Source organism: Oncorhynchus kisutch, linkage group LG2 (assembly GCF_002021735.2).
Source record: "Oncorhynchus kisutch isolate 150728-3 linkage group LG2, Okis_V2, whole genome shotgun sequence".
In the NCBI taxonomy this organism is placed as follows: Eukaryota; Metazoa; Chordata; class Actinopteri; order Salmoniformes; family Salmonidae; genus Oncorhynchus; species Oncorhynchus kisutch.
In genome coordinates, this window is record NC_034175.2 from 59643867 (window position 1) to 59668576 (window position 24710).

A 24710-nucleotide genomic window follows, 5' to 3' on the forward strand; every position below is an offset into this window, starting at 1 on the left:
GCGAAGAAAATTAATCATATGAAAATGCACATTCACCGATTTGCATTATTTTATTAATCATGTGGGGATGGTCTTGTTTAGCTATAACGTTACTTTTTACATTCTAAACTGAGAACATTTTATTTTTTGTTGTTGTATGAAACGGGTGTCGCAGCTTCCTCACGTACTGTATCCTAGCAACGGAATTGGGCGCCCTTATCCAATTGTATTGCGCAAAACCAAACCCTTCTATGATTGACGTACATTCAAACCAATCGATGCTTCAAAACCAATTCAATACCGCCCATATAGCTTTGCATTGTGGGATCGGAACACTCAAAAATGACTACTGTCCGAGCAATATATTATCAATATATTATCTAGTTAGAGAAGACCGCATCTACTCCATTCCATAGAAGTGTTGGCCGTAAGTAAGTCAGTATCCATTCGTAATTTTACTTTTTTGTAGCTAACGTTAGTGTTAATGAGTTAGCAGCTTAGCTAGTTACATTAGCTAATGTAATGCTATTTATTTATTTTTTGCTAATGTAATGCTAATGAACTGCCCAACATGTAGCTAGCTAGGCTAGCTAGTTTGCTTTGTGAGTCAATGACATTCGGATTCTTTGTAGCTAATGTCTCTCTGTCTATGCTCATGCGTACTATAGCAGTAGCAAGACACTCCAGGTGTGCTTTGATGCAATTCATCAAATCTAAAACCTGTGTTGTTGTCCTCCTGGGCCTAATAGAATCGCAGAGGAGATGGAACATGTACATCTTGCTGCTGAGGAAGATGACCTGTACTCTGGCTACAACGACTACAATCCAACATTTGATTCAGAGGTAGCTATAGCTAGCCTAGTGTTTTCTTTTGAATTAGAGTACTACCTCATCTTCACTTTTGTTTCATACTGAATTTGTGATTATTTATAGTATTGTTGAATTCATGTCTTGTGTTTAACAGGAGCTTGACAATGATGCTGGTTTTCAGCAAGCAGTCAGGACAAGCCATGGGAGAAGGCCCCCCGTAAGTGTTATAACAGTGTCTTGACAGTTAGTCAAGATATGGCATAATTAAAGCAATGTGCTAATGACAACTGAATCGAGTTATACATTCTTTGTGTTAATTTTCTAAGATGACTGCCAAGTTTCCTGGCACTGCCATTGGAGGACGGGCTTTGGGGACCTCTTTTGGAGTAAGTCTATGGATTGTGTAAGATTTGGTTTACTTGTTACATGTTGATTGTAAATCAATGTTTCAATGATGGGTTGGCTATAAAGTAGGGTTGAGAAGGAACTACTGTAAGTGTTACTGTTGTTCTAAGTATGAGATGCAAACAAATTGTTCAGAGTGAAGAGGAGGCACATAGCCAATGATAATTCATAAGATATAGCTTAGAGTATTGCATTTGAGCATGTTTGATATTTGACACTCAGGTAGAGAGCAGTTTTGGCTGTGAGAGCAGGCTTCTGAAGGTGAGAGAGCAGCCATGGCATACTTGGTAGCAAGTTATGTGAACATTTTCAAGAGAGGAGAATAGAACCCTTGTCTAAAAAAATCTATATGATAATATAGTATTGACTGAATCAGTTGATGGTGTTTTATCTGTTCAAGACCTCATTGATGTTTTAAAAAATGTGTGAATTAAAATGCTGTGACTTGCAGTCTAGGATGCCCATGGCCTCATCTATGGGCAGACCCATGACTGGAGCTGTACAGGTGAGAGCATCAATACTGATCAGTTTCTCTAGTTGTCCTATTGGATTCTTACCCAGTACTATGTGTAGAAAGATTATGCTCAATAACATGGAAATCTGATGTATGTGCTGAACTGTGGGTGTCATTTGTTGTGACAGGATGGAGCAGCTAGGCCTATGACTGCAGTCAGAGCAGCAGGCTACTCTTCAGCCATGACCAGAGGTGAGCTTACTGGGGAGGGCAGGAGGGAGGGAGAGGGTTGTGGTGGTCTCATACACTCTCAATAGACTGAAGTATGCAGAGGTTGTCAGGGATTTTTCTGCCATTGTAATCCTTGGGCGAGCTGCCTAAGCATTTCTTTCAGTCTACTAAGTCCAAATATTGTAAATGTTTTTATACAGTTGAAGTCGGAAGTTTACATACACTTAGGTTGGAGTCACTAAAACTTGTTTTTCAACCACTCCGCAAATTTCTTGTTAACAAACTATATTTTTTGGCAAGTCGGTTAGGACATCTACTGTGTACATGACATAAGTAATTTTTCCAACAATTGTTTACAGACAGATTATTTAACTTATTGTATCACAATTCCAATTCCAGTGGGTCAGAGGTTTACATACACTTAAGTTGACTGTGCCTCTAAACAGCTTGGAAAATTCCAGAAAATGATGTCATGGCTTTAGACACTTCTGATAGGCTAATTGACATCATTTGCGTCAGTTGGAGGTGTACCTGTGGATTAATTTCAAGGCCTACCTTCAAACTCAGTGCCTATTTGCTTGACATCATGGGAAAATCAAAAGAAATCAGTCAAGACCTCAGAAAAAAATTGTAGACCTCCACAAGTCTGGTTCATCCTTAGGAGCAATTTCCACATGCCTCTAGGTACCATGTTCATCTGTACAAACATGATGACCATAATGACCATCGTTATGAAGCACGGAGGTGGCAGTCTCATGTTGTGGGGGTGCTTTGCTGCAGGAGGGACTGGTGCACTTCCTAAAATAGATGGCATGAGGAGGAAAATTATGTGGATATATTGAAGCAACATCTCAAAACATCAGTCAGGAAGTTAAAGCTTGGTTGCAATTGTGTCTTCCAAATGGACAATGACCACAAGCATACATTCAAAGTTGTGGCAAAATGGCTTAAGGACAAGAAAGTCAAGGTATTGGAGTGGCCATCACAAAGCCCTGACCTCAACCCTATAGAAGATTTGTGGGCAGAACTGAAAAGGTGTGTGCGAGCAAGGAGGCCTACAAACCTGACTTGGTTACACCAGCTCTGTCAGGAGGAATGGCCCAAAATTCACCCAACTTATTGTGGGAAGCTTGTGGAAGACTACTAAACATTTGACCCAAGTTAAACAATTTAAAGGCAGTGCTACCAAATACTATTTGAGTGTATGTAAACTTCTGAACCACTGGGAATGTGATGAAAGAAATAAAAGCTGAAATAAACCACTCTCTACTATTATTCTGATATTTCACATTCTTAAAATAAAGTGGTGATCCTAACTTTTTACTAGGATAAAATGTCAGGAATTGTGATACACCTTAGCCAAATACATTTAAACTCAGTTTATGTAAACTTCCGTCTTCAACTGTATATACAGTACCAGTCAAAAGTTTGGACACACCTACTCTTTCAAAGGTTTTTCTTTATTTGTACTATTTTCTACATTGTAGAATAATAGTGAAGATATCAAAACTGTGAATAACACATATAGAATCATGTAGTAACCAAAAAAGTGTTAAACAAATCTAAATATATTTTAGATTCTTCAAAGTAGCCACGTTTGCCTTGACATCTTTGAGAACTAAGAATCGGCAAAATAAAAGCTAGACAGTTGGGGAGAATTTAAAATTACAAAAACAATGAATCCAAAAAATGCTCTGCTCAATGGAGAAATTTGTAGAACCGTAAGAAAATGTCTCTACAGCGCCAAGATGAGAGCCTCTAAAATGTAGCCTCGCTGACTACTAGCCGTGCTCATTCCTATGCCCACAACCTAAGCCCCTTTTTTGATCCAGAAAAAAAGCTGCTTGTTAAAATGAGACAGCAAGTACAGAACTTTTCATTCGCAGGTTGTTACAAAAAATGTTTCTGATATTCCCAGGGTCTACATTTGACCCACTGGGTCAGTCCAAAGGACCGGCTCCTCCATTGGAGGGCAAAAGTGAAGATACGTACGTTTTTTTTCTGTTTCTGCTGCTTATCCTCATTTCAATATGCAATTCTCAGGTTTTCTCCTATGATTCTGTAGGATAATGAAGGTTAGGACGATTTGTTTTCAGGCCGGATGAGAAGGTGAAGATCCTGGAGAAGAAGGTGAACGACCTGATAGAAGAGAGCTGCCTGGCACATGGTCATGGAGACCTACAGTTGGTCAATCTCCCCCTGCCTCTTATCTGTACTGAATAACTTACAGAAATCGCACACTTAGGGATGTGTGATGCTTTACCTCTGACTGTGTGTTTTCTACCATTGTTATTACAGTCCCTTGATAGAGCCAAAGAGGCAGGGCGGAAGGAGAGAGCGCTGGTGAGACAGAGGGAGCAGTCAGGCAATGCAGACCACATCAACCTGGACCTCACATACTCTGTGAGAACAATAACAACTGTCAATAGAAATACTCCTCTGTCCACATCACTTGGACCTCACCTACTTGTGACAGACATTATCTTTTGAGGTCAATGTTGGTCAGATGTGATTTGAGTTTATATATTTTTTTCTTTTCCAGGTCTTGTTTAACTTGGCAACTCAGTATGCCAACAATGACATGTACGCGGAGGCTCTGAACACTTACCAGGTCATCGTAAAGAACAAGATGTTCAGTAATGCAGGTGGGTGGGAGAAGGATCTCATATTTTAGATTAGCCACTGAAATGACAGTAAAACAATGTTTTACTTTCTTTCCAGGAAGGTTAAAAGTGAACATGGCCAACATCCACTTCAAGCAGAAAAACTACCCCAAGGCCATCAAGTTGTACCGCATGGCCCTGGACCAGATCTCCAACTCCCACAAGGAGATGAGGATTAAGATCATGCAGAACATCGGTGTGGTCTTCATCCGCATGGGCCAGTACTCTGACGCCATCACCTCCTTTGAACACATCATGAGCGAGTGCCCCAATATTAAGACAGGCTTTAACCTGATCCTGTGTTACTACGCCATCGGAGACCGAGAGAGGATGAAGAAGGCCTTTCAGAAGCTCATCTGTGTTCCTCTGGGGATCGACGAGGAAGACAAGTACATCCCACCCAACGTGAGCACTTCTATTCTGTTCTTAAACTTAACATAGTCAGCACAGTGAAGTCCTTAGCAGAGCACTCCAGTGTGTACTCTTAAGAAAATTGAAAATGTTAGGCTTTATTGTAGTAGCACTTACTGCATGTTATGCTTCACAAGTCATCCACATTAGTTTTGTTTTCAGGATGACACCCATGCCAACCTTGTTATTGAAGCCATCAAGAACGACAAACTTCACCAGATGGAGAGAGAACGGTAACTGTCTTATCTGTACATTATATAAAACATCACTGTTCAGTGTTTTCACATCTGTACATGTTTGTGCCCGCTGGAACCTGTTCTCTTGACTGCAGTAAAGCCCTGGCTGAGAAATTCATCATGACATCAGCCAAACTCATCGCCCCAGCCATCGAGGCGACGTTCGCCGCCGGATTTGACTGGTGTGTTTTTCCAAACCTGAACACCAGAGGGCGATACAGGGTAAATGTGGGCTGGAGTTCCCCAAGGCAAGTAATGGTAATACTGTGTGGTTGTTTCTGTAGGTGTGTGGACATGGTGAAGAGTTCCCAGTACGTAGAACTGGCCAACGACCTAGAAATCAACAAAGCCATCACCTACCTGAGACAGAGGGACTTCAACCAGGTTGGTGTGAGTGTGTCACCGAGTCTAAACAGTCTTCACCTGTACCACATGAGGGAAAGTATGTCTTTTTTCCTTTTCACTCCATTATGTGTGTACATCTCTGCTATATTGTATGCCTATGTATCAGATTCTCCATTCAGAGGTTTACTTTCACCACAGCTTTTCTCTTCTTCACTCCCTCCATTTTGTTTGTTTTCCTTTTCTCCATCTGCATGGCTCTTAAGCTCGAGGTATGTGGTCTGCTCTTTCGTTTGTATGTGTAATGTCCTTGTCAGGTGTGTGTGTGTGTGTGTGTGTCTACTATTTGAGCGTGTCATGTTATAATGATGCTAAGTGATGGGGTTCCTTCAACAGGCTGTGGAGACTCTGAAGACGTTTGAGAAGAAAGACAGCAGAGTGAAGAGTGCTGCAGCCACTAACCTCTCCTTCCTCTACTTCCTGGTAAGACTCTCTCGTTCTGATTTAATGATATTATATAGTCATATTAGGGAGATCCTCCTTTGTTCAATCACATTCGCATACTTCCTTGAACTGTATGGTGTATCTCTCTTGGTGCGATGACCTGTGACCCCATCAGGAGAAAGACTATGACCAGGCTGATCGCTATGCCGACCTGGCCATGACAGCCGACCGCTACAACCCAGCGGCGCTCATCAACAAGGGCAACACAGTGTTTGTGAAGAAGGACTATGAGAAGGCTGCAGAGTTCTACAAGGAGGCTCTCCGGAACGACTCGTCCTGCACTGAGGCCCTATATAACTTAGGTAAACTTAACCGTCAGAGCTTAATTCAGCAGATCATTGTTGGGAGCTCAGGGATCTGTCTACTATGCTGTTATTAATCATGTAAAGTAGTCTTCCTATTCTCACAGTATGTCCTTTTTCCTTAGGTCTTACTTATAAGCGTCTGGGGCGTCTGGAGGAGTCTCTGGACTGTTTCCTGAAGCTCCACGCCATCCTGAGGAACAGCTCCCAGGTCATGTGGCAGCTAGCCAACCTGTATCCTCACAGAATACTGGGTCATTAAGCTTTGCCTAAAAACAATGTTCTTATAGGAGCACTTGTCTACAACTTGGAAAGTGTGATCCTTGACTGAAGCTCAGCTTTGAGATGTTGGAGGATCCTCACCAGGCCATAGAGTGGTTGATGCAACTGATCACTGTGACGCCCACAGACCCCCAGGTGTTGGCCAAACTGGGAGAGCTCTACGACAGTGAGGGAGACAAGTCTCAGGCGTTCCAGTACTACCAAGAGGTCAGTCATTCCCAACACACCACCAATCTATCTATCAAGAGAATCCTAGTGTCATTATGTTTCTGTCAGTTGTGTTAATGTATCTAACTGTATGGATTCAAACACTAGTAGATGTGAGTAGTAGATGGTATTGAATCAAAGTTAGAGTGCAAATCAAATCTTATTTGTTATGTGCTTGATATGCAACAGATGTAGACTATTAGTGAAATGCTTTACTTATGGGTCCATTTCCAACAATGCAGTTAAAAATAAGATGCATAAATAGTGACACAAGGAATAAATACACAGTGAATAACAAATAAAAATGTGTAAAAATAGCATGGCAATATACAGGGAGTACCAGTACCGAGTCAATGTGCAGGAGTACGAGGTAATTGAGGTAGTTATGTACTGTACATATAAACTACCGTTCAAAAGTTTGGGATCACTTAGAAATGTTCTTGTTTTTGAATGAAATGCACACCTTTGTCCATTTTAAAATAACATCAAATTGATCAGAAATAGATAGAAAACAAATGACTATTGTAGCTGGAAACGGCTGATTTGTTTTATTTAAATGGAATATCTGCATAGGCCCATTATCAGCAACGCTATGTACTACTCCCTTCACAGAACAGCGCAAGAGTGTCTAGTTTGAGAAACAGACGCCTCACAAGTCCTCAACTGGCAGCTTCATTAAATAGTACCCGCAAAACACCAGTCTCAACGTCAACAGTGAAGAGGCGACCCCGGGATGCTGGCCTTCTAGGCATAGTTCCTCTGTCCAAAACAAATAAAATGTTATTTGTCACATACACATGGTTAGCAGATGTTAATGCAAGTGTAGCGAAATGCTTGTGCTTCTAGTTCCGACAATGCAGTAATAACCAACGAGTAATCTAACCTAACAATTCCACAACTACTACCTTATACACACAAGTGTAAAGGGATAAAGAATATGTTCATAAAGATATATGAATGAGTGATGGTACAGAACGGCATAGGCAAGATGCAGTAGATGGTATAGAGTACAGTATATACATATGAGATGAGTAATGTAGGGTATATAAACAAAGTGGCATAGTTTAAAGTGGCTAATGATACATGTATTACATAAAGATGGCAAGATGCAGTAGATGATATAGAGTACAGTATAAACATATACATATGACATGAATAATGTAGGGTATGTAAACATTATATTAAGTGGCATTGTTTAAAGTGGCTAGTGATACATTTTTTACATCAATTTCCATTATTAAAGTGGCTGGAGTTGAGTCAGTATGTTGGCAGCAGCCACTCAATGTTAGTGATGGCTGTTTAACAGTCTGATGGCCTAGCGATAGAAGCTGTTTTTCAGTCTCTTGGTCCCTGCTTTGATGCACCTGTACTGACCTCGCCTTCTGGATGATAGCGGGGTGAACAGGCAGTGGCTCGGGTGGTTGTTGTCCTTGATGATCTTTATGGTCTTCCTGTGACATCGGGTGGTGTAGGTGTCCTGGAGGGCAGGTATTTTGCCCCCGGTGATGCGTTGTGCAGACCTCACTACACTCTGGAGAGCCTTTTACAGTTGTGGGCGGAGCAGTTGCCGTACCAGGCGGTGATACAGCCCAGCAGGATGCTCTCGATTGTGCATCTGTAGAAGTTTGTGTGCTTTTGGTGACAAGCCAAATTTGATGTTATTTTAATGGACAAAAAAATGATTTTCTTTCAAAAACAAGGACATTTCTAAGTGACCACAAACGTTTGAACTGTAGTGAAGGTAGGGGTGAAGGGACTAGGAAACAGAATAGATAATAGACTGTGTGTGTGTGTGTGTGTGTGTGTGTGTGTGTGTGTAATCAGCGCAATAGTTAGTGTAAATGCAGGTAGTCCGGGAAGCCATTTGATTAGCTATTTATCAGTCTCTTGTTTAAAAGTCTAATGGCTTGGGGGTTGACGCTGTTCAGGGTCCTGTTGGTTCCAGACTTGGTGTGTTGGTACCGCTAGCCATGCGGTAGCAGATAGAACAGTCTGTGGCTGGAGTCTGACAATTTTTGGGGCCTTCATCTGACGGTATAGACGTCCTGGATGGCAGGCCAAACTGGGGCCAAACATAATAGTTTGTAGGTCAAACCGTTCGGACTCTACAGACGTTTTTGTGAGAAGACCGATGTCTCATGGTCTGACAAACACCGCTCTAGCTCTGCCACCTTTCACCACAGATGCGGAAGTGCAATATTGGCGGATGCGGTAGATTGAGACGTGTCCAATGCAACAACAAAAAACATACCTCTAGCTTAAACTGACAGATTTTGATGGATTTTCTTATGTTACTTAGATTGACGCACTGGTGCTTCAGTCGACTCAAGGGTGTTAATAAATTAAACTTGAAACGTGATAACTAGTCATATAATCTAGTATCCTTAACTAGCATTGAAAAAGTTCATTCATTCTTCTCTACCTAATAAAAAAATATCTCTTCCCATCTTCTGAATCATGATTGTAACGTCAGTACAGTAGCCTATGCTCTGGATTGGGGAGGGGCAGGTAGCCTAAACGCGCGCACACACTGGCAAAGATTTTCATCTTGCAGGCAGACACTGGAATATGTTTGAGTGACAGAGTGCGAGCTTTGCATAGGCGCTTTTTTTTTGTGGGACTAGAAAAAATGCCTGGAATGTAAAATTTTATTAACCGGTTTCCATGCTTTTAAAATAAGATCTGTTTCGGAACCATATGGATCACTTTTGTTCCAGATTTTGTTTCTGTTCCTTGAAAAAATATATATATATTTTGCAGTTCTGTTCCCTGAACCGGTCCCTGGTATTGACGCTTTGCCTGCTTGATGGTTCTTCGGGGGGGTGTAGTGGGATTTCTTGTAAGCCTCCGGATTAGTGTCCCGCTCCTTGTGGATGTTGCCTGTAATCCATGGCTTCTGGTTGGGATATATACATATGTCACTGTGGGGACGATGTCATCGATGCACTTATTAATGAAGTCGGTGTGGTAAACTCCTCAATGCCATTGGATGAGTCCCAGAACATATTTCAGTCTGTGCTAGCAAAACAGTCCTGTAGTTTAGCATCCGCTTCATCGGACCACCTCCGAAATGAGCGTGTAACTGGTACTTCCTATTTGAGGTTTTGCTTGTAAGCAGAAATCAGGAGGACAGAGTTGTGGTCAGATTAGCCAAATGGAGGGTGAGGGAGAGCATTGTATGTGTCTCTGTGTGTGGAATAAAGGGATTTCACTTTTACCTGCGTGAAAATCCCAGGCCGCTAGGAGCGCTGCCTCTGGATTAGCATTTTCTTGATGGCTTATCGCCGTGTATAGCTCGTTGCATGCAGTCTTAGTGCCAGCATCGGCTTGTTGTGGTAATTAGACAGCTGTGAAAGTTTATCAGGATTTATTTTGTTACAGAGTATGGTCTACAGTTTATTATGAGGTATTCTAACTCAGGCGAGCAGAACCTCGAGACTTCCTTAACATTAGAGACCGGCACCACATGTTGTTAACAAAGAGACACACACCCCTGCCCCTGATTTTACGAGACACTGTGGTTCTGTCCTGCCGATTCATAGAAAAACCAGCTAGATTTATATTAACCATGTCCTCATTAAGCCACAACTCAGTGAAACAGGATATTACAGTTCTTCAGGTCCCGTGTGAGTAGTATGGTCCCCAGGTCCCCAGGTTCTTCAGGTCCCGTTGATAGTCTCGAATGGAGCTTGTCTAGTTTATTCTCCAGTGGTTGTACATTCGCCAATAGAACAGAGAGAAGAGGCGGTTTATTCACTCACCACCATAGTTTCATCAGGGTGCCCTGACATAACTCTATATCGTAGTCTTTTCCTCTTCCGAGGGTCGGGATTAGGGCCTGGTCCCGTGTGAGTAGTATGTCCTGTGCGATCGAGTTGATCGAGTTGAAGTAAAACACTTAATCCAAGTCGAGGTTAGTGATCGCTGTTCTGATGTCCAGAAGCTCTTTTTGGTCATTGGAAACTATGGCTGAATCATTATGTACCAAAAATGTTATCAGCTCAAGAACATACGAAATAGCATAATTGGGCAGGAGCTTGTAAAATGGACGCTATACATGCCAGCGCCATTGTGTCCCAAAAAGAAGTTGACTTTGTGCTAAATCTGAACATTCTCAATGTGGTCCCTTGTTCAGTCCTTCAGATATTTCCCCTCCAACATTGACGTTATTGAGTGGCTGGGGGCCTACTACATTGACACTCAGTTCTGTGAGAAGGCCATCCAGTACTTTGAGAGAGCCACACTAATCCAGTAAGTCTCTAGTCCTCATCTCACATTAATATCAATATGTATGAGTCTTGAGTTTTACATCATAATGTGTGTAACAAGTAATATCCTTTGTTCTTTGAGCCTCTATTCCGTCACTTCCACCCAATAGCCTAGGGACACGGTTATGTTGTATCATGCCCCTGCAGTATTGATAACTTGTCATGTGGTTTCAGGCCAACTCAGGTGAAATGGCAGCTTATGGTGGCCAGCTGCTACAGAAGAAGTGGTGAGTTTATCATCCACCTCAATTTTGGCTAATGATGACTGATTGATTTTATTGTCCAAATGATTTGGTCCTCACCTTTATAGTGTCGTGACATGACTTATATTAATCTAATGACTGTTATGCATCGATTCAACTAACTATGTTTAATTGTTACTCGATTCAATTAATCATGTAACAATTTACTCATTAGGATTTTGGGGCACCACGGAATAAGTTGTTTAATGAGAAACCATCTCCCAAAATTAAACTCTGGATGATATATAAGATATCTATCGATAACAGTCATTTATTAATCATTACCTCATATCATTCTCATAATTCTGAACGTCGCATACTCCTTGCATCTGCACAAACCCCAGCTTTACTGATAATTCCATACCACACAAATTGATTTAATTGTTTATTTACTAACTAACTAAATGATAACACAGGACACACACACAGTATAGGTTATTGATTAGAAACTTAATGCGTTGAAAACAGGTCCCTAGTGGACTAACGACAACATGACTGCTTGTTTATCAAAAGAGGAAAGAGAAGAAAGGGAGACAACACTTATACACTTGTAACTATGCTCATAGTAATCCTAATACTTTGCCCCGAACCACCGCCCGTTTGGGTAAGCAATAATGAATGTATTTTACGTGTTGAATGTCTTCCTTCATCATGTATCTCTGTTGAACCCAGGCCTTTGTGAAAACGGTTCCGTTGGGCCTTCTCCCGAGCTCAAGTGTAAGGCTCTGATTATCCACAAGAGGTCCTTCTTCTTAGTTGTCCCTGGCTTCAATGCCTTGTCCTGTAGTCTTAGGCAGAACTAACAGGATCCTTCTCCCATCCTGGAATAGTGGTCCTCTGAAGACCGCTAATCTGCCATGTCAATGATCCCCAGTAGGGTGGGTGATGGGAGCAGTTTACTCAATGATGTTTTGAAGAGAGTAACAGGATGGTTCTACTTAAATTTACTTTCTTAGATACAGTACTTAGAATAGCTACTCAGCCGTAACATTGATTGTGAGAGGGGCTACTTTGTCGTCTTCACCACGTGTTGATTTTCAGGGTCGTAACCAATGGAAACCTAAGCTGCAGCTTGAGTCCTTCTGGTATGTTAATTCTTAACTCATCCTTTACACTCTCGCACAAAGGGACACACTCTCTGAGCTCCCTCGGGCGTGGCTACTTACTGGGCAAAGTATTATCAAAACTATGATCTCGTTAGAAAACTAAAATCACATTCCTATCTTACCAAAAATATTCTCTTCGTCTGTGATATTTCCTACACAATGTCAAGGATGTAAACCAGACATACAGTGTGAAAGCTCTTCAAGTCACAATATTTTCATTATCACTTTTTTTATACAATTTTTTTATGACATCACAAAATAGACATTAATTTCCCATATTCCATCTCTCATCATTCTCCACATCTGAATGTTAGAAATATTGTCCGTGTTCACTTTTGGACGTTAGAATTTTTGTGCGGCAAAATGTCTCTGGAGCAAAGATCGATTCCAATCACCACTACTGAAGACCAAAAAGAGTCGTCTGCTGCATACAATTTACTATTGGTGTGAGGTGTCATCAAACCCCCACACCAATCCCTCCTTCCCTCTGTGGGTGAGAGGGGTCTGGTGGAAGGCAGTTCCATTGTAAACCTGTTCTTTGGATCCTCACAGGAGAGTCATGACAAGAGATATGAATTATTCCATGTGCAATGACCTGAACATTGCTGCTCTTTGTTCCTTCATCCTCAGGAAACTACCAGAAAGCCCTGGAGACTTACAAAGACATCCATCGGAAATTCCCGGAAAACGTTGAATGTAATCCACTCGATCCCTTCTTGTCCTCTCAGCATTACTGCTCTAATGTAATGTAATGGTTTATTTAAAATATATATACTGATACTGACTCTTTGGGTGTTTTTTTTTCCCAGGCCTGCGTTTCCTGGTGAGGCTGTGCACAGACATGGGGATGAAAGAGGTCCAGGACTATGCCACCAAACTGAAGAAGGTGGAGAAGATGAAAGAGATCAGAGAACAGGTACTCTATTTACTCACTACTCTCTTGTTTAAGGCTACTGACAGTGACAACAGCACCGATCTGAGGCCACTGGAGGCGTTGGCTTCATTGTGTCTTTCCTATGGAAAACAGACAGAGAATACAGACTTCTCTGTGAATCAGAAACATCTGCTCCTAAATCAGTGCTGAGATGTTCTTGGATCAGAACCGTCTTTCTAAGGAGTGACTCTAATTCCTACTCTGTTGTTAACTGGCCCAGGCTTTGCTGACATCATCATTACAGGCCAACTCCAGTGTCTCTGGCTGGTTTTGCTCCCTGCAAGTGTCTTAGTTTACACCATAGAAACCAACCTAGTTAGATAAATCACTTTGTCTGTGCGGTACTCTGTATTGTTGTTTTTGTGGATATTGGATTTTAACAGACATCATTTCTCTCTCCTCTCTAGCGGGTGAAGTCGGCGAGGGAGGGCAGTGCTCGAGGCACCCGGAGAGAGGGCAGCGCCAGCAGTGGTGAGTGATGACCCTGAACACCTCTATACACCTAAACACACTCCGTCTCTGACTTCTTCTATTTAGATGGTAATAGAAATTAAGTTCACCATGATCATATCTTTACTCCTAACGGCTGTCCATGGGTGTGTCTCGACAGTGGGCACCCCAAACCTTGTCCGCACCCCGCCTAAGGCCATCGGTACGAGCCTGTAGAAGCTAGATAGCAACCTCCTAGCTCTGCACATCACCATTAGATCTCTGACCCCGAGTTCCTTTATTCTCATACTAACCCTTTCTAACTTTTGAAATTCAGTTAACCTATATAATCTCTCTGTCCTCCCCTGCTATCCATGTGTGTCTCGACAGTCTGCACTCCAGACCCTGTTCGCCACCTGCCAAAGAAGGACAGCGGTACGAGCCTTCTCTGTAGAATAGAGCTGGGTCCCGTTCCAATACTTTTATTCCAGTAGTTGTTCTATTGCTACAAGATTCTGCCTTGGCCATTGGAGAACTATTATTGCATCATATCCATTGTAGTCATCAGCACATTAAGAGTTAGGTGTTTGCCTTCAAGTACAATTATTTGGATTATGTGGTAAGAGAAGACTGCAAACTATTCCTCCCAAAGAATATCTGAAGTTTGTGTCCATGCCCATGCTATTATGTAGTTTCTTAGACTTGATATGCTCTGTCAGCTAATGTTATAACAGTAATGGCTTAGTTATACAGTATCCAGACCAGTATACATGCTGACATTTTTGGTGAAATAATTATGTACCATAGTACAGCTGCTTCAAACTCCACTTATAGCCACAGCAATCATCCATCAGCATTCGGTAGTGTAGTGTTTCCCAACCGTGGCATACCTTGATGGGTTATATAATTCTGATGCACACATACGCTGAGTGTACAAAACATTATGAACACCTGCTCTTTCCATGACATAGACTGATCAGGTGATCCCTTATTAATGTAAGTTGTTAAATCCACTTCAATCAGTGTAGATGAAGGGGAGGAGAATGGTTAAAGAAGGATTTTTAAGCCTCAAGACAATTGAGACATGGATTGTGTTTGTGTGCCATTCAGATGGTGAATGGGTAAGACAAAAGATTGAAGTGCCATTGAATGGGTTATGGTAGTAGGTGTCAGGCACACCAGTTTGTGTAAAGAACTGCAACGCTCCTGGGTTTTCAACCTCACCAGTTTCCCATATGTATCAAGAATGGTCTACCACCCAAATGACATCCAGCCAACTTGACACAACTGTGGGAAGCATACTGCAAATCATCTATTTTTGGTGACAAATGTTTTTTATAGATTTAAATAGGGTTTCTTTGAAATATTTTCATACCTTTCATAGATCCTTACTCATGGTGGTTAATTTGTATGTAGCTCTTTAACAGCATCCAGTGATGTGGCCCCTCAAATTATACAACATTCCACAGATCACGTTTATAAGCGAATGCTTTGAAAATAATGAAGATTAGGAAACGTTTCACGACATTCCTGAGAGTTCCTAGGAACCACTGATTTACTGTACAAATGTCTGCACACACCGTCTTACAATTAATTTACTCTTTATTCTCTTATGGCACTTCAGAGGTGGATATCAAAGCAGGTGAGCAGGACAGTGTTATATTATGTGTTTGAGGCAGATCACACAGACGTGTGCTTTTAACACAGACAACACTTTACTCTCCTCTTGCCATTTTAAATGTATTTTCTTTAACTATGCTGTTCTAACTTGATCCTGAACTATCCCTGTCCTCTCTGGTCACGCTCTTTTATTGCATGCTTTCCTTTTTCTCTTTCCACGTCTTTCTTCTGGATCAGTCTCTCACCCTGAGCCTAAACACAGTCCTTTGCTGGCCCAGGGGAGAGGTATGTACTGTACTACAGAATGGAACGATGTCTATCAATCATATTTGTCACAGTAATTTGTCAATAAAGAAAAGGATGACATTACGTTTGTTTGAGAGGTTTTACATTGTTAGAAAAAAGAAGAAACGCCACCATTTCAATATGCTATTGTCAAATGACTAAACACTCTACAGTCTAGCTTTACAATTCACTGTGTTCCAGAAATCTTCTGTTTGCAGTGTATGGCCAGGAATGACTCCTTCCTGCAATTATCCCCCCAGAGAATGGTTGCACTAAACACATTGCAAAGAGTGAAAACCTCCCTTCTTGAATACACATCTAAGAGTTGTCCCTCTTTTGACCTTGTTAACTACAGAAAAATGTTTACATAGTGGTTGTTATTTAAAAACTGGAGTTGTTGTTACTTCAGCAAAGTCATTATCTACTTATGAATACTCTCACTGAGGATCCAGTATGGTTGAAAAGCATTTCACAGATACTTCCAAATCCATGCTTACACTCTTTGATCTAGAGTGTAAGCTGCCCTCTTCTTGTGCAAGGAGGTCAGATCGGCCCAAAAGGCGAGAGCTCTTTGACAGGGAAACGTATAGCTAGACACTCATGGTATGTGCAATACATTTTTTTCTTCGGTTTTGAGGCAAAAAAAGGGATTGCTTTTCCACTGGAAATCTCACTGCATTTTTGAGGGAGTTGGCCCTGGGGAAGGCTGGGATTTGAGGAACAACAGAATTGGGCCTCTTCCTGTTTTCATGGTTGGAATTTTTTTCCATGACTACCTTGTTGCCAGATGTGGAGTGTGGTTGTCTCTTGCCTGTTCCCCACTTTTCTGGACTGCTATGCGGACCTGACATCTGAGCCTAGAGCTGTCACACACACATTCTGCCTTTCTCTCTCCTTCTTTCTCTCAAACACACACAGAGGAGTGTGTTTGGTATTAACCAGCCTCTCGTTGTTACCCTCTGTTAGAGAGGGATAAACAATCACTGCTAAATGTAAACCATGCAGATACAGGGCAATGAAGGGGCTGGTCCCAACAGTAAGCAAGCAGGTTAATCCTGTGTCTGTTCTCAGACAGTGGACACAGCAGCCATGGCACCAGCGCCAAGGGGGAGAGGCTGAGCGCCAAGATGAGGGCACTGCCTGGCTCCAACGAACCCTACGAGGCCAGCAGCCAGCGAGACATAGGTGAGACACACACACATACTCCCTCCCTCCACTTTCAACAGTTTAGACTTTCAGTGTAGGTTTTTTTTGTCTTCAATTGTACAACTCTATCTCAGGCCCCTGATCCATCTTAACACCTTGTGGAGAAAATCATGTTTTATTACACTTTTATTTCATCAGGGGAGCCCATTGACACCAGGGTCTCATTTTCAATGGTGCCCTTAGGAAGAAAAATCTACACGAACATCCCATAAAAAAAATGTTACAAATTCAACATTGGACTCCTAAATTACCATAGCGGCATCAGGGAATCAAGACGCAGGGAGTTCTGCAGGTTATTCAAAAAACGAGTGCCATTAAAACTGAAGGCAGATTTACCTAATTCGGTGGAGACCCGAGGAACCTCGAGTTAGCCAACCCTGTGAACGAGTTTAGTAACTCATGTTTTCATACTTCAACAGTGAAGTTAGGTAAGTCGGAAGCTTGTGTTGTTGAGCTTGTAAACAAAACAGGGAATAGTGAAGTGATCTACGGGAATTTAATGAGGACCAGCCAAACTTTTGATACAGGATGCAGTGAAGCGTATTAAAACTGTCAACTGTGATATAGCATGATGGTAGATGGCATACAAAGGTTTAAAGAGCAACTGACTTTAAAAAGCAATACATCCCTTTGAAAATGGCCTATGTGGCATCAATAGGAGTCAGTTATTGTAATGTGAAAATGTTCTATAACGTTGAATAGGATCAATTTGGTCATGAAGTCAGTCTCGTCTAAAACGGAGTTTGGAACATCCATGCATCACAATGGTTAAATGAAGGTTGAGTTTTGATTTGACATTGTCAATTTACCCACTAATATGGGATGAACAGCTGCGGTGATTGCGCTCTATCCAATAGTATAGACAATGAGACAGACCGGCCCAGCAGCCCCGACTTTGTTTACATAAGACGACAGCATGTTGCACATGTTTTTAACTTAAGAAATACTGCACCAAACACCTTTTAGTTAAATGTAAAATTGTGCAACTAAAACATCCTTGGCAAAAACTTACAAATTATAGATTTCTTGAGTTCTAAGATTCATTCTAGCTATTTTGAGGAAGTGAAATAGGCTTCTGTGTCTACAGTGTCTCATTGGGTGCAAACATCATTAACCAAATGCGGAATCGGCCAGGAAACACCTCCAAGACTGAAATCTCGTTTTTTTAATGAGCAACAGAAAAACACACGTGACAATCGGTGTATTCTGTCGTTCTTTAAGAGTAGTTGCTGCTGCAATCTGGTAAATGGTGTCACCATAGTCAAGAACTGTCAGGAAAGTTGACTGTACAATCTGCTTCTTGCTGTTTAGGGAGAGGCAAGATCTTTTTTTTTATTTTTTTAAGAAGCCTTTGCTTTTTAACTAGCTCATCAGTATGCTTTTTAACTAGCTCATCAGTATGCTTTTTAACTAGCTCATCAGTATACTTTTTAACTAGCTCATCAGTATGCTTTTTAACTAGCTCATCAGTATGCTTTTTAACTAGCTCATCAGTATGCTTTTTAACTAGCTCATCAGTATGCTTTTTAACTAGCTCATCAGTATGCTTTTTAACTAGCTCATCAGTATGCTTTTTAACTAGCTCATCAGTATGCTTTTTAACTAGCTCATCAGTATGCTTTTTAACTAGCTCATCAGTATGCTTTTTAAATGTTCAATCCTTGTCAATCCAAATGCCTAGATATTTGTAGGTGGGAACCCGATCGATGGGATAACCATTCAACAAATATATATGTAGTCCATCTGAAAATGTTTTGCGAATATGAGAGAACATATATTTAGTCTTGCCCACATTAAGTACAAGTTTTGGCCAATGTCATACAGAACAGTATCGTCTGCATACAGATGAATAGTACACGTTTTAACAGATATCATTTTTATGATCTAAGCAATTTAAACACATCTAAAACTGTGCTGTTTGCAGGTCTAAAACCAGACTGTTTTAGATGTGCTTTTTTTCACCTTTATTTAACCAGGTAGGCCAGTTGAGAACACCTTTATTTAACCAGGTAGGCCAGTTGAGAACAAGTTCTCATTTACAACTACGACCTGGCCAAGATAAAGCAAAGCAGTGCGACACAAACAACAACACAGAGTTACACATGGAATAAACAAAAATACAGTCAATATACAGTGTGTAGAAATGAGGTAAGATAAGGGAGGTTAGTGGCCACAGTGGTGAAATAATTACAATTTAGCAATCAAACACTAGAGTGATAGATGTGCAGAAGATGAATGTGCAAGTAGAGATACTGGGGTTTAAAGGAGCAAAAAATAACAGTACAGGGATGGGGTAGTTGGATGGGCTATTTACAGATGGGCTATGTACAGGTGCAGTGATCTGTGAGCTGCTCTGACAGCTGGTGCTTAAAGTTAGTGATGGAGATATGAGTCTCCAGCTTCAGTGATTTTTGCAATTCGTTCCAGTCATTGCCAGCAGAGAACTGGAAGGAAAGGAGGCTTTGGGGGTAACCAGTGAAATATACCTGCTGGAGCCTGTGCTACGGGTGGGTGCTGCTATGGTGACCAGTGAGCTGAGATAAGGTGGGGCTTTACTAGCAATTAAGAATAGAGTGAAACGTTTTTAAAAGCTGAGAGTTGGCCAGGGATTCTAAAACTTTGGAAAGGCAAAATCATTTGGAAATTGGATGGTAAATATCTGTCGGAAAGATCTCCTCCTTTCAAGATCAGAAACAATTGTAAAGTAAAAAATAAATGTAGGTCAATGGTTCTGCAATAAGTGGGGCAGAGCTCTGCAGTAAAAAGGGATCAAGTGAATCAACACCTATTGATGTTTTTTAAAAATCCATCTTTTAGCGAAGCACTTAGTAAATCAAGTGGTTGAAATGAAAATTAAGTATGTGATTCAGTCGGTGCGTCATTCTCTCCAAACTGTTCTGAGGTGTCTAAAGGACTCCCTCTAGCGGAATGATGCATGACAGAGGCCCGGACTAAACAGACCATAGAAGCAGTATACCATCCACTGTCTAGGCAGTGGACCATAGACCACCATCCCTACCTCATCAGCACTAACACAACTCAAATCAAATGTGCCGAATAAAATAGGTGTAGACCTTAGCGTGAAATGCTTACTTACATGCCCTTAACCAACAATTCAGTTTTACGAAAATAAGAGAGAATCTATTATTTACTAAATAAACTAAAGTAACAATAACGAGGTTATATACAGGGGGTACCGGTACCGAGTCAATGTGCGTGGGTACAGGTTAGTCAAGGTAATTTGTACATGTAGGTAAGAGTAAAGTGCCTATGCATAGATAATAAACAGCGAGTAGCAGCATTGTTAATGCATAGTCCGGGTAGCCATTTGATGAACTGTTCAGCTGTCTTAAGGCTTGGGGTTAGAAGCTGGAGCCTTTTGGACCTAGACTTGGTACTCTGGTATCTTCATGAAGTCACTCACCCTCCCTCTCTTTCCTAACATTACTCATCAGGGGATTGGTGTTGTGTTCCCCTTACAATATTTTGAGTGTGCTGCTACGACAGCATGTACTTTTCACTTACAGTGGTGTTCTAGTGTGGGTGTCAATGTGGAACACAGTATATACAGGGAGTGTAGTACAACTTTGTCCCATGTGTGCAATATAATAATGAATAGTAACCACATATGTCCCTGTGTGTAGATGCCTCCTACGTGGATCCACTGGGGGCTCCGATGGAGAGACCAAAGACTGCAGCTAAGAAGCGCAATGAAGAGGACGAGTTTGCTGATGAAGAGCTGGGAGATGACCTACTACCGGAGTAGCCAGCTGCAGTTCCCTGCTTTTCTCCTCCACTCTTCCTTGAAGATTAAATGAGTCGGGTATTCCTAAAAAAAAAAGTTTATTTACAAATGGAAACTGAGTGTGACTCGAGCCTCCCTTATACATTCAGACAAACCTATGGCGTAAACTGAGATGATTATTTTCCCATATGCGTGTCTGGATGCGTTTATCAACTTGAAACTTTGTGGAAATTCCATTGTCATTAACTCTATGCTACCTTCAGGATAGTAATACAGTTTTAACACAATTTAGAGGCTCTTCATTTAAATGAATACTTTAAAGGCTACAGATGTTTATATTCTTTTGCAATGTAATATTTATTGTAATTTGCTACAGGCAAATTCTGTGTTAGGATTGAGGTAAAAAAGCACATGTATCGCTCTGATTTGTCTTGTGAACTATTTTCAAATGACTTAAATTAGAAAATGATTTTTTTCACCATACATTTTACCCTTGTTAATTGTGGCTGTGTAGCACATGGTCTTTTATTGTCCAACACAAGGTGCACGTGTGTAATGATCATGCTCTTTAATATGCCACACCTGTCAGGTGGATGGATTATCTTGGCAAAGGAGAAATACTCACTAACAGACATGTAAACAAGTTAGTGCACATTTAAAATAAGCTTTTTGTGCATATGGAACATGTCTGGGATCTTATTTCAGCTCATGAAACATGGGACCAACACTTTACATTTTTGTTCAGTATACAGTATTGTCTTCAGTACCATCAAGAAAACAAATTGGGCAAAAAAAGAAAATCGCAGCACCCCCAAACTACTACCTGCGGCTATGGGAAGTGGTACTGATTAGCAAGCATCACGCTGCAGCTTGCACCCTAGGAGTGGCAGAATCTCACCTGCCTGTCAGTGCGACGCCCTGTCCTCAACAAAGCAGCTTGAGGTCCTTTACAGTGGTGTCGTGACTCGGATCTACAGTTGCACTCAGCTCACGCTGGGGTTGCTGTTGAGTGAGTTTGAGGGATCAATGTAGCACATGGGGATGTGAAATGTACTTCTCAGCCGGAGTTGTCCCCACATGTGCCAGCAAATAGCTAGATTTTCGTGTGGCACCAACAGTTAAGCTGCTTCAGGGTGGTCAGGTGTGCTAGCAAGGCAGAGGTCACGAGTTTGTGCCAGAAATGGTTCAAATTGGGAATTGGTGCTTGCTAAGCAAGCAGCGTGAATTCCTTTACAGATGCATTATAACACAGATCTTCACTTGAAACAGAAGAGGGGTTTGCCTGAGCGCAGGTGGATGAATTCTTGTCATAAACCTATGACTCATACATAGAGCTATGTATCTGTGGCCATGGGGTCCACCCATATTCCTCTGCTGGAGAAAGACTGGTTGCTGCTATGCGCATCCTTGAGTTTGAAGAGAGCAGTTTCTGCTCCAATGACAAAAACAAACTATCCATGGGCAGCAAGGCAATAGAAAAGGGCTGTGTGATATGTATGAAAATGCATGGTTGGCTGTGTAAGTAGCAGTCGTTTTGAACCCAGGATGATTTCAACACAGTAATATACTTAATTGACACTGCCGACTGCTGGTATTACATGATACTCTAAGCATGTTCCCAGGCCCTGCAAATGAAATCTTGACAGATTTTTACAACAGTTTAGACATATTTATTTGCTGTGTATATGAAATATTATTTACACTGAAGTCATATGAATACCATTATTCACTTCATAATTATGTTATGGGATAAGAAATCATATTAAAAACAATCTCCAGAGTCTGATACCATTAGTCCCCAAAATTAAACCTTGTCTAAAAAGGACAGGCAATGGAAATTGCCCAACAAGATGGGCCTTCCTTGCGACTATCACAGACATCGGTCAAGTCAGAACTGAGGCATTGATGGACGTCAGACATCAAAAGTCAATAAGGCCATACATGAAGGGTTGTAGAGCCTCAGGACATGAGGTTTGAGGGGTAGTTAGTGAAACAGCGGAACTCGTTGGCCAGATTTTTGTTGTGTTTGGGCAGGAAGCTGCATATCTTCAGACCCATCAACTTCTCTGCATGCTCCTCCATGATGGCTCCTGATGGAGTGGCAGATAAAATACATTTTAAAAAGCTACAAAGAGCGGCATGTCATTCTGGTATGTGTAAGAATGCCCATATTCAGTGTTGTGTGCGGTATGGAGAAGGGCACAAGGCCGAGGACAGACACAGCAATGTGAGGCTCACCTGTGCAGAGCAGCACCTTGCCCTTGGCCAGGTACTTCACAGTCTGGGCGACCTTATTGAGGCACTCCTCAGACAGGTAGGGGGGGTCAGCTAGGACAATGTCGAAACTCTGTGGGGCCACATCCTCTGGGAGAGCAAGGGGCTCGTTGTAGTCATAGAAGATGAACTCTTGGCCGTAGGTGGCGAAACGGCGGTCATACTCTAGAACCACAGCCGACACACCGTCAGAGCCCTCCACCACCCCCTGCTTCAGCTTCTGGTACACACTGGGTGCGCTCAGACAGGCTATCCTGGAACGTAACATCACAAGCTTTAGAAGGGCAGTCTGTAGTGAATTACACCCCAGCCATAGCAGACACCCGACTGTGTAGATGCATAGTACAGATCCCTCTCACCTGCCACCTTTCCCAGCTTCCTGAATAACCTCTTCAACTAGCCGTGTTGCTGTCTCATCGCTGTACCAGAATTGGCTCATACGCTGGTGGACAGATATCAAGCCATGTAAATACAGCCATAATGTAGCAATAGAGGGAAGTGGAGGGAGAATAGCCAGTAGACCAGTTGATAAGTTTAGCAGCATTATCTAGCATCACGGTCAACATACCCAGTCCTCTTCCACCGCCCCCACCGAGTACTTGTCCACCGGTGCTGTGCTCTGCACAAGCCCGTCTCTCTCCTCTCTGTAAAACTCCTGCAGGGCAGCAAGGGTGGCCGCGGACAGCTGAGGGATATCGTCGTCGCTGTCACTCATGGCTTCAAACTTGTTGGAAGGTCGATGACAACCACCTACACGTAACACAAACTGGAAAGCTAGCTAGTGAACTGCTACCGTGGCTAGTTAGCGTCAGTGTGTTACGCGCTAACAAGTTACTACTGAAAACAGCAATGCTAGCTAGTTAGCCAGAACGTGCAAGACATACATATTTGCCTACTGTAAAATAGTGTAATACCTTTGCGTGGTGTGTTGCTGGTTTCTGAAAATAAATATTAACTGTCGCTACTGATTAATCGCTTACAACACGTGTCAAGAAATAATAACATACACTGCAGTTACGGTGTCCGAGGAAGGTCATATGGTATTCTACCTGCGCGATTTTGTCAGGCTGCGCACTATTGATATGCTGTTAGCGAACGATTCGTTATTTTTACTGACTCGAGATTCGTGATTCAATTTTCTGAGTAACTCGTTCATTGTAATCGTTCGTTTGACCGGATAGTGCTAGCTGCAATGTGTCATACACACCGAGGTATAATATAACCCTACAGTAGGATTAATACACGTTCCTCCGGATCAACTGCTCCAGAGAAGTGCTCCGACTATGCTCATAGAAAAATAGATAATGAGCATAGAGAATAAAAATACATGTTTAGAACTGATCATTGATCGCATGCTACAAGAATGACTGCAATTAATTGATTATTGAATGTTATGAGATGGACACAGCTCAACAAACTCCACCCCTTGAACGAATCGTTTGGTGGGCTGTAGTTCACGAACGACTGCTCATCACCCTCATGGGAGTCAAGCAATGTATTCCGTTAAGAGTCGTTCACAATCTAGTCTGGTTGCGGCCACTAGACCTCGTTTGAAATGTATCAAATAATACGTATGCCTAGCAATCAACATAGTTTAAAGCACACGTTTACGCGTCTGTAAAAAGTGAAAGCTCCCATAGAATCATGGCTCTTTCGAGTTCAGTTCATCGTTCGCCGTTTAACGAAATGAAAGATTAATTTTAAAAAGCCTCACTTCCCATCACTACTGTGCATGAATGACAGTCAAAATTATTTGTTTAATTAAATACATTAAA

At 41.8% G+C, this 24710-nt stretch overlaps 2 protein-coding genes across 24 annotated transcripts; one reads left to right on the forward strand and one right to left on the reverse strand.

Moving 5' to 3' along the window:
• The first annotated feature begins 292 nt into the window (after positions 1 to 292).
• ift88 (intraflagellar transport 88 homolog) lies at positions 293 to 21337 on the forward strand. Of its 21 annotated transcripts, none has more exons than XM_031798855.1 (30): positions 293 to 406; positions 729 to 822; positions 944 to 1006; positions 1116 to 1175; positions 1417 to 1455; positions 1646 to 1699; positions 1837 to 1900; positions 3798 to 3867; positions 3976 to 4066; positions 4178 to 4282; positions 4422 to 4524; positions 4601 to 4947; positions 5116 to 5186; positions 5285 to 5371; positions 5474 to 5573; positions 5798 to 5803; positions 5928 to 6014; positions 6151 to 6337; positions 6463 to 6571; positions 6676 to 6826; positions 10962 to 11077; positions 11269 to 11321; positions 13073 to 13138; positions 13252 to 13358; positions 13784 to 13847; positions 14196 to 14240; positions 15430 to 15447; positions 15663 to 15710; positions 16782 to 16895; positions 20561 to 21086. In XM_031798855.1, exons 2-30 carry the CDS (start codon positions 742 to 744, stop codon positions 20680 to 20682), a joined length of 2628 nt encoding a protein of 875 aa, XP_031654715.1. In that variant the 5' UTR covers positions 293 to 406; positions 729 to 741; the 3' UTR covers positions 20683 to 21086. The 21 variants fall into 21 exon arrangements, with proteins under 21 accessions (XP_031654715.1, XP_031654749.1, XP_031654756.1 ...); XM_031798858.1 differs by having other exon boundaries at positions 306 to 414; XM_031798842.1 differs by having other exon boundaries at positions 306 to 410.
• Positions 21338 to 21560: 223 nt separating this feature from the next.
• Positions 21561 to 24299, reverse strand: eef1akmt1 (EEF1A lysine methyltransferase 1). Of its 3 annotated transcripts, none has more exons than XM_020459244.2 (5): positions 23850 to 24299; positions 23504 to 23685; positions 23295 to 23377; positions 22900 to 23189; positions 21561 to 22751 (listed from the first exon to the last, which is right to left on the reverse strand). In XM_020459244.2, the coding sequence occupies exons 2-5, from the start codon at positions 23648 to 23650 to the stop codon at positions 22621 to 22623; spliced, it is 651 nt and encodes a 216-aa protein (XP_020314833.1). In that variant the 5' UTR covers positions 23651 to 23685; positions 23850 to 24299; the 3' UTR covers positions 21561 to 22620. The 3 variants fall into 3 exon arrangements, with proteins under 3 accessions (XP_020314833.1, XP_020314824.1, XP_020314814.1); XM_020459235.2 differs by having other exon boundaries at positions 23504 to 23701; positions 23850 to 24295; XM_020459225.2 differs by having other exon boundaries at positions 23504 to 24263.
• Positions 24300 to 24710: the final 411 nt, after the last annotated feature.

Bases quoted from the DNA above. Each gene is read 5' to 3' on its own strand.
- eef1akmt1 (XM_020459244.2), bottom strand. From the start codon at position 23,650: ATGAGTGACAGCGACGACGATATCCCTCAGCTGTCCGCGGCCACCCTT. The intron at 23,378-23,503 runs GTATGTTGACCG...TCTGTCCACCAG, and splicing joins GGGCGGTGGAAGAGGACTGG to CGTATGAGCCAATTCTGGTA. The intron at 23,190-23,294 runs GTGAGAGGGATC...GTTACGTTCCAG, and splicing joins GAAGCTGGGAAAGGTGGCAG to GATAGCCTGTCTGAGCGCAC.
- ift88 (XM_031798855.1), top strand. From the start codon at position 742: ATGGAACATGTACATCTTGCTGCTGAGGAAGATGACCTGTACTCTGGC. The intron at 4,948-5,115 runs GTGAGCACTTCT...TTTTGTTTTCAG, and splicing joins ACAAGTACATCCCACCCAAC to GATGACACCCATGCCAACCT. The intron at 13,848-14,195 runs GTGAGTGATGAC...GTGTCTCGACAG, and splicing joins AGAGGGCAGCGCCAGCAGTG to TCTGCACTCCAGACCCTGTT.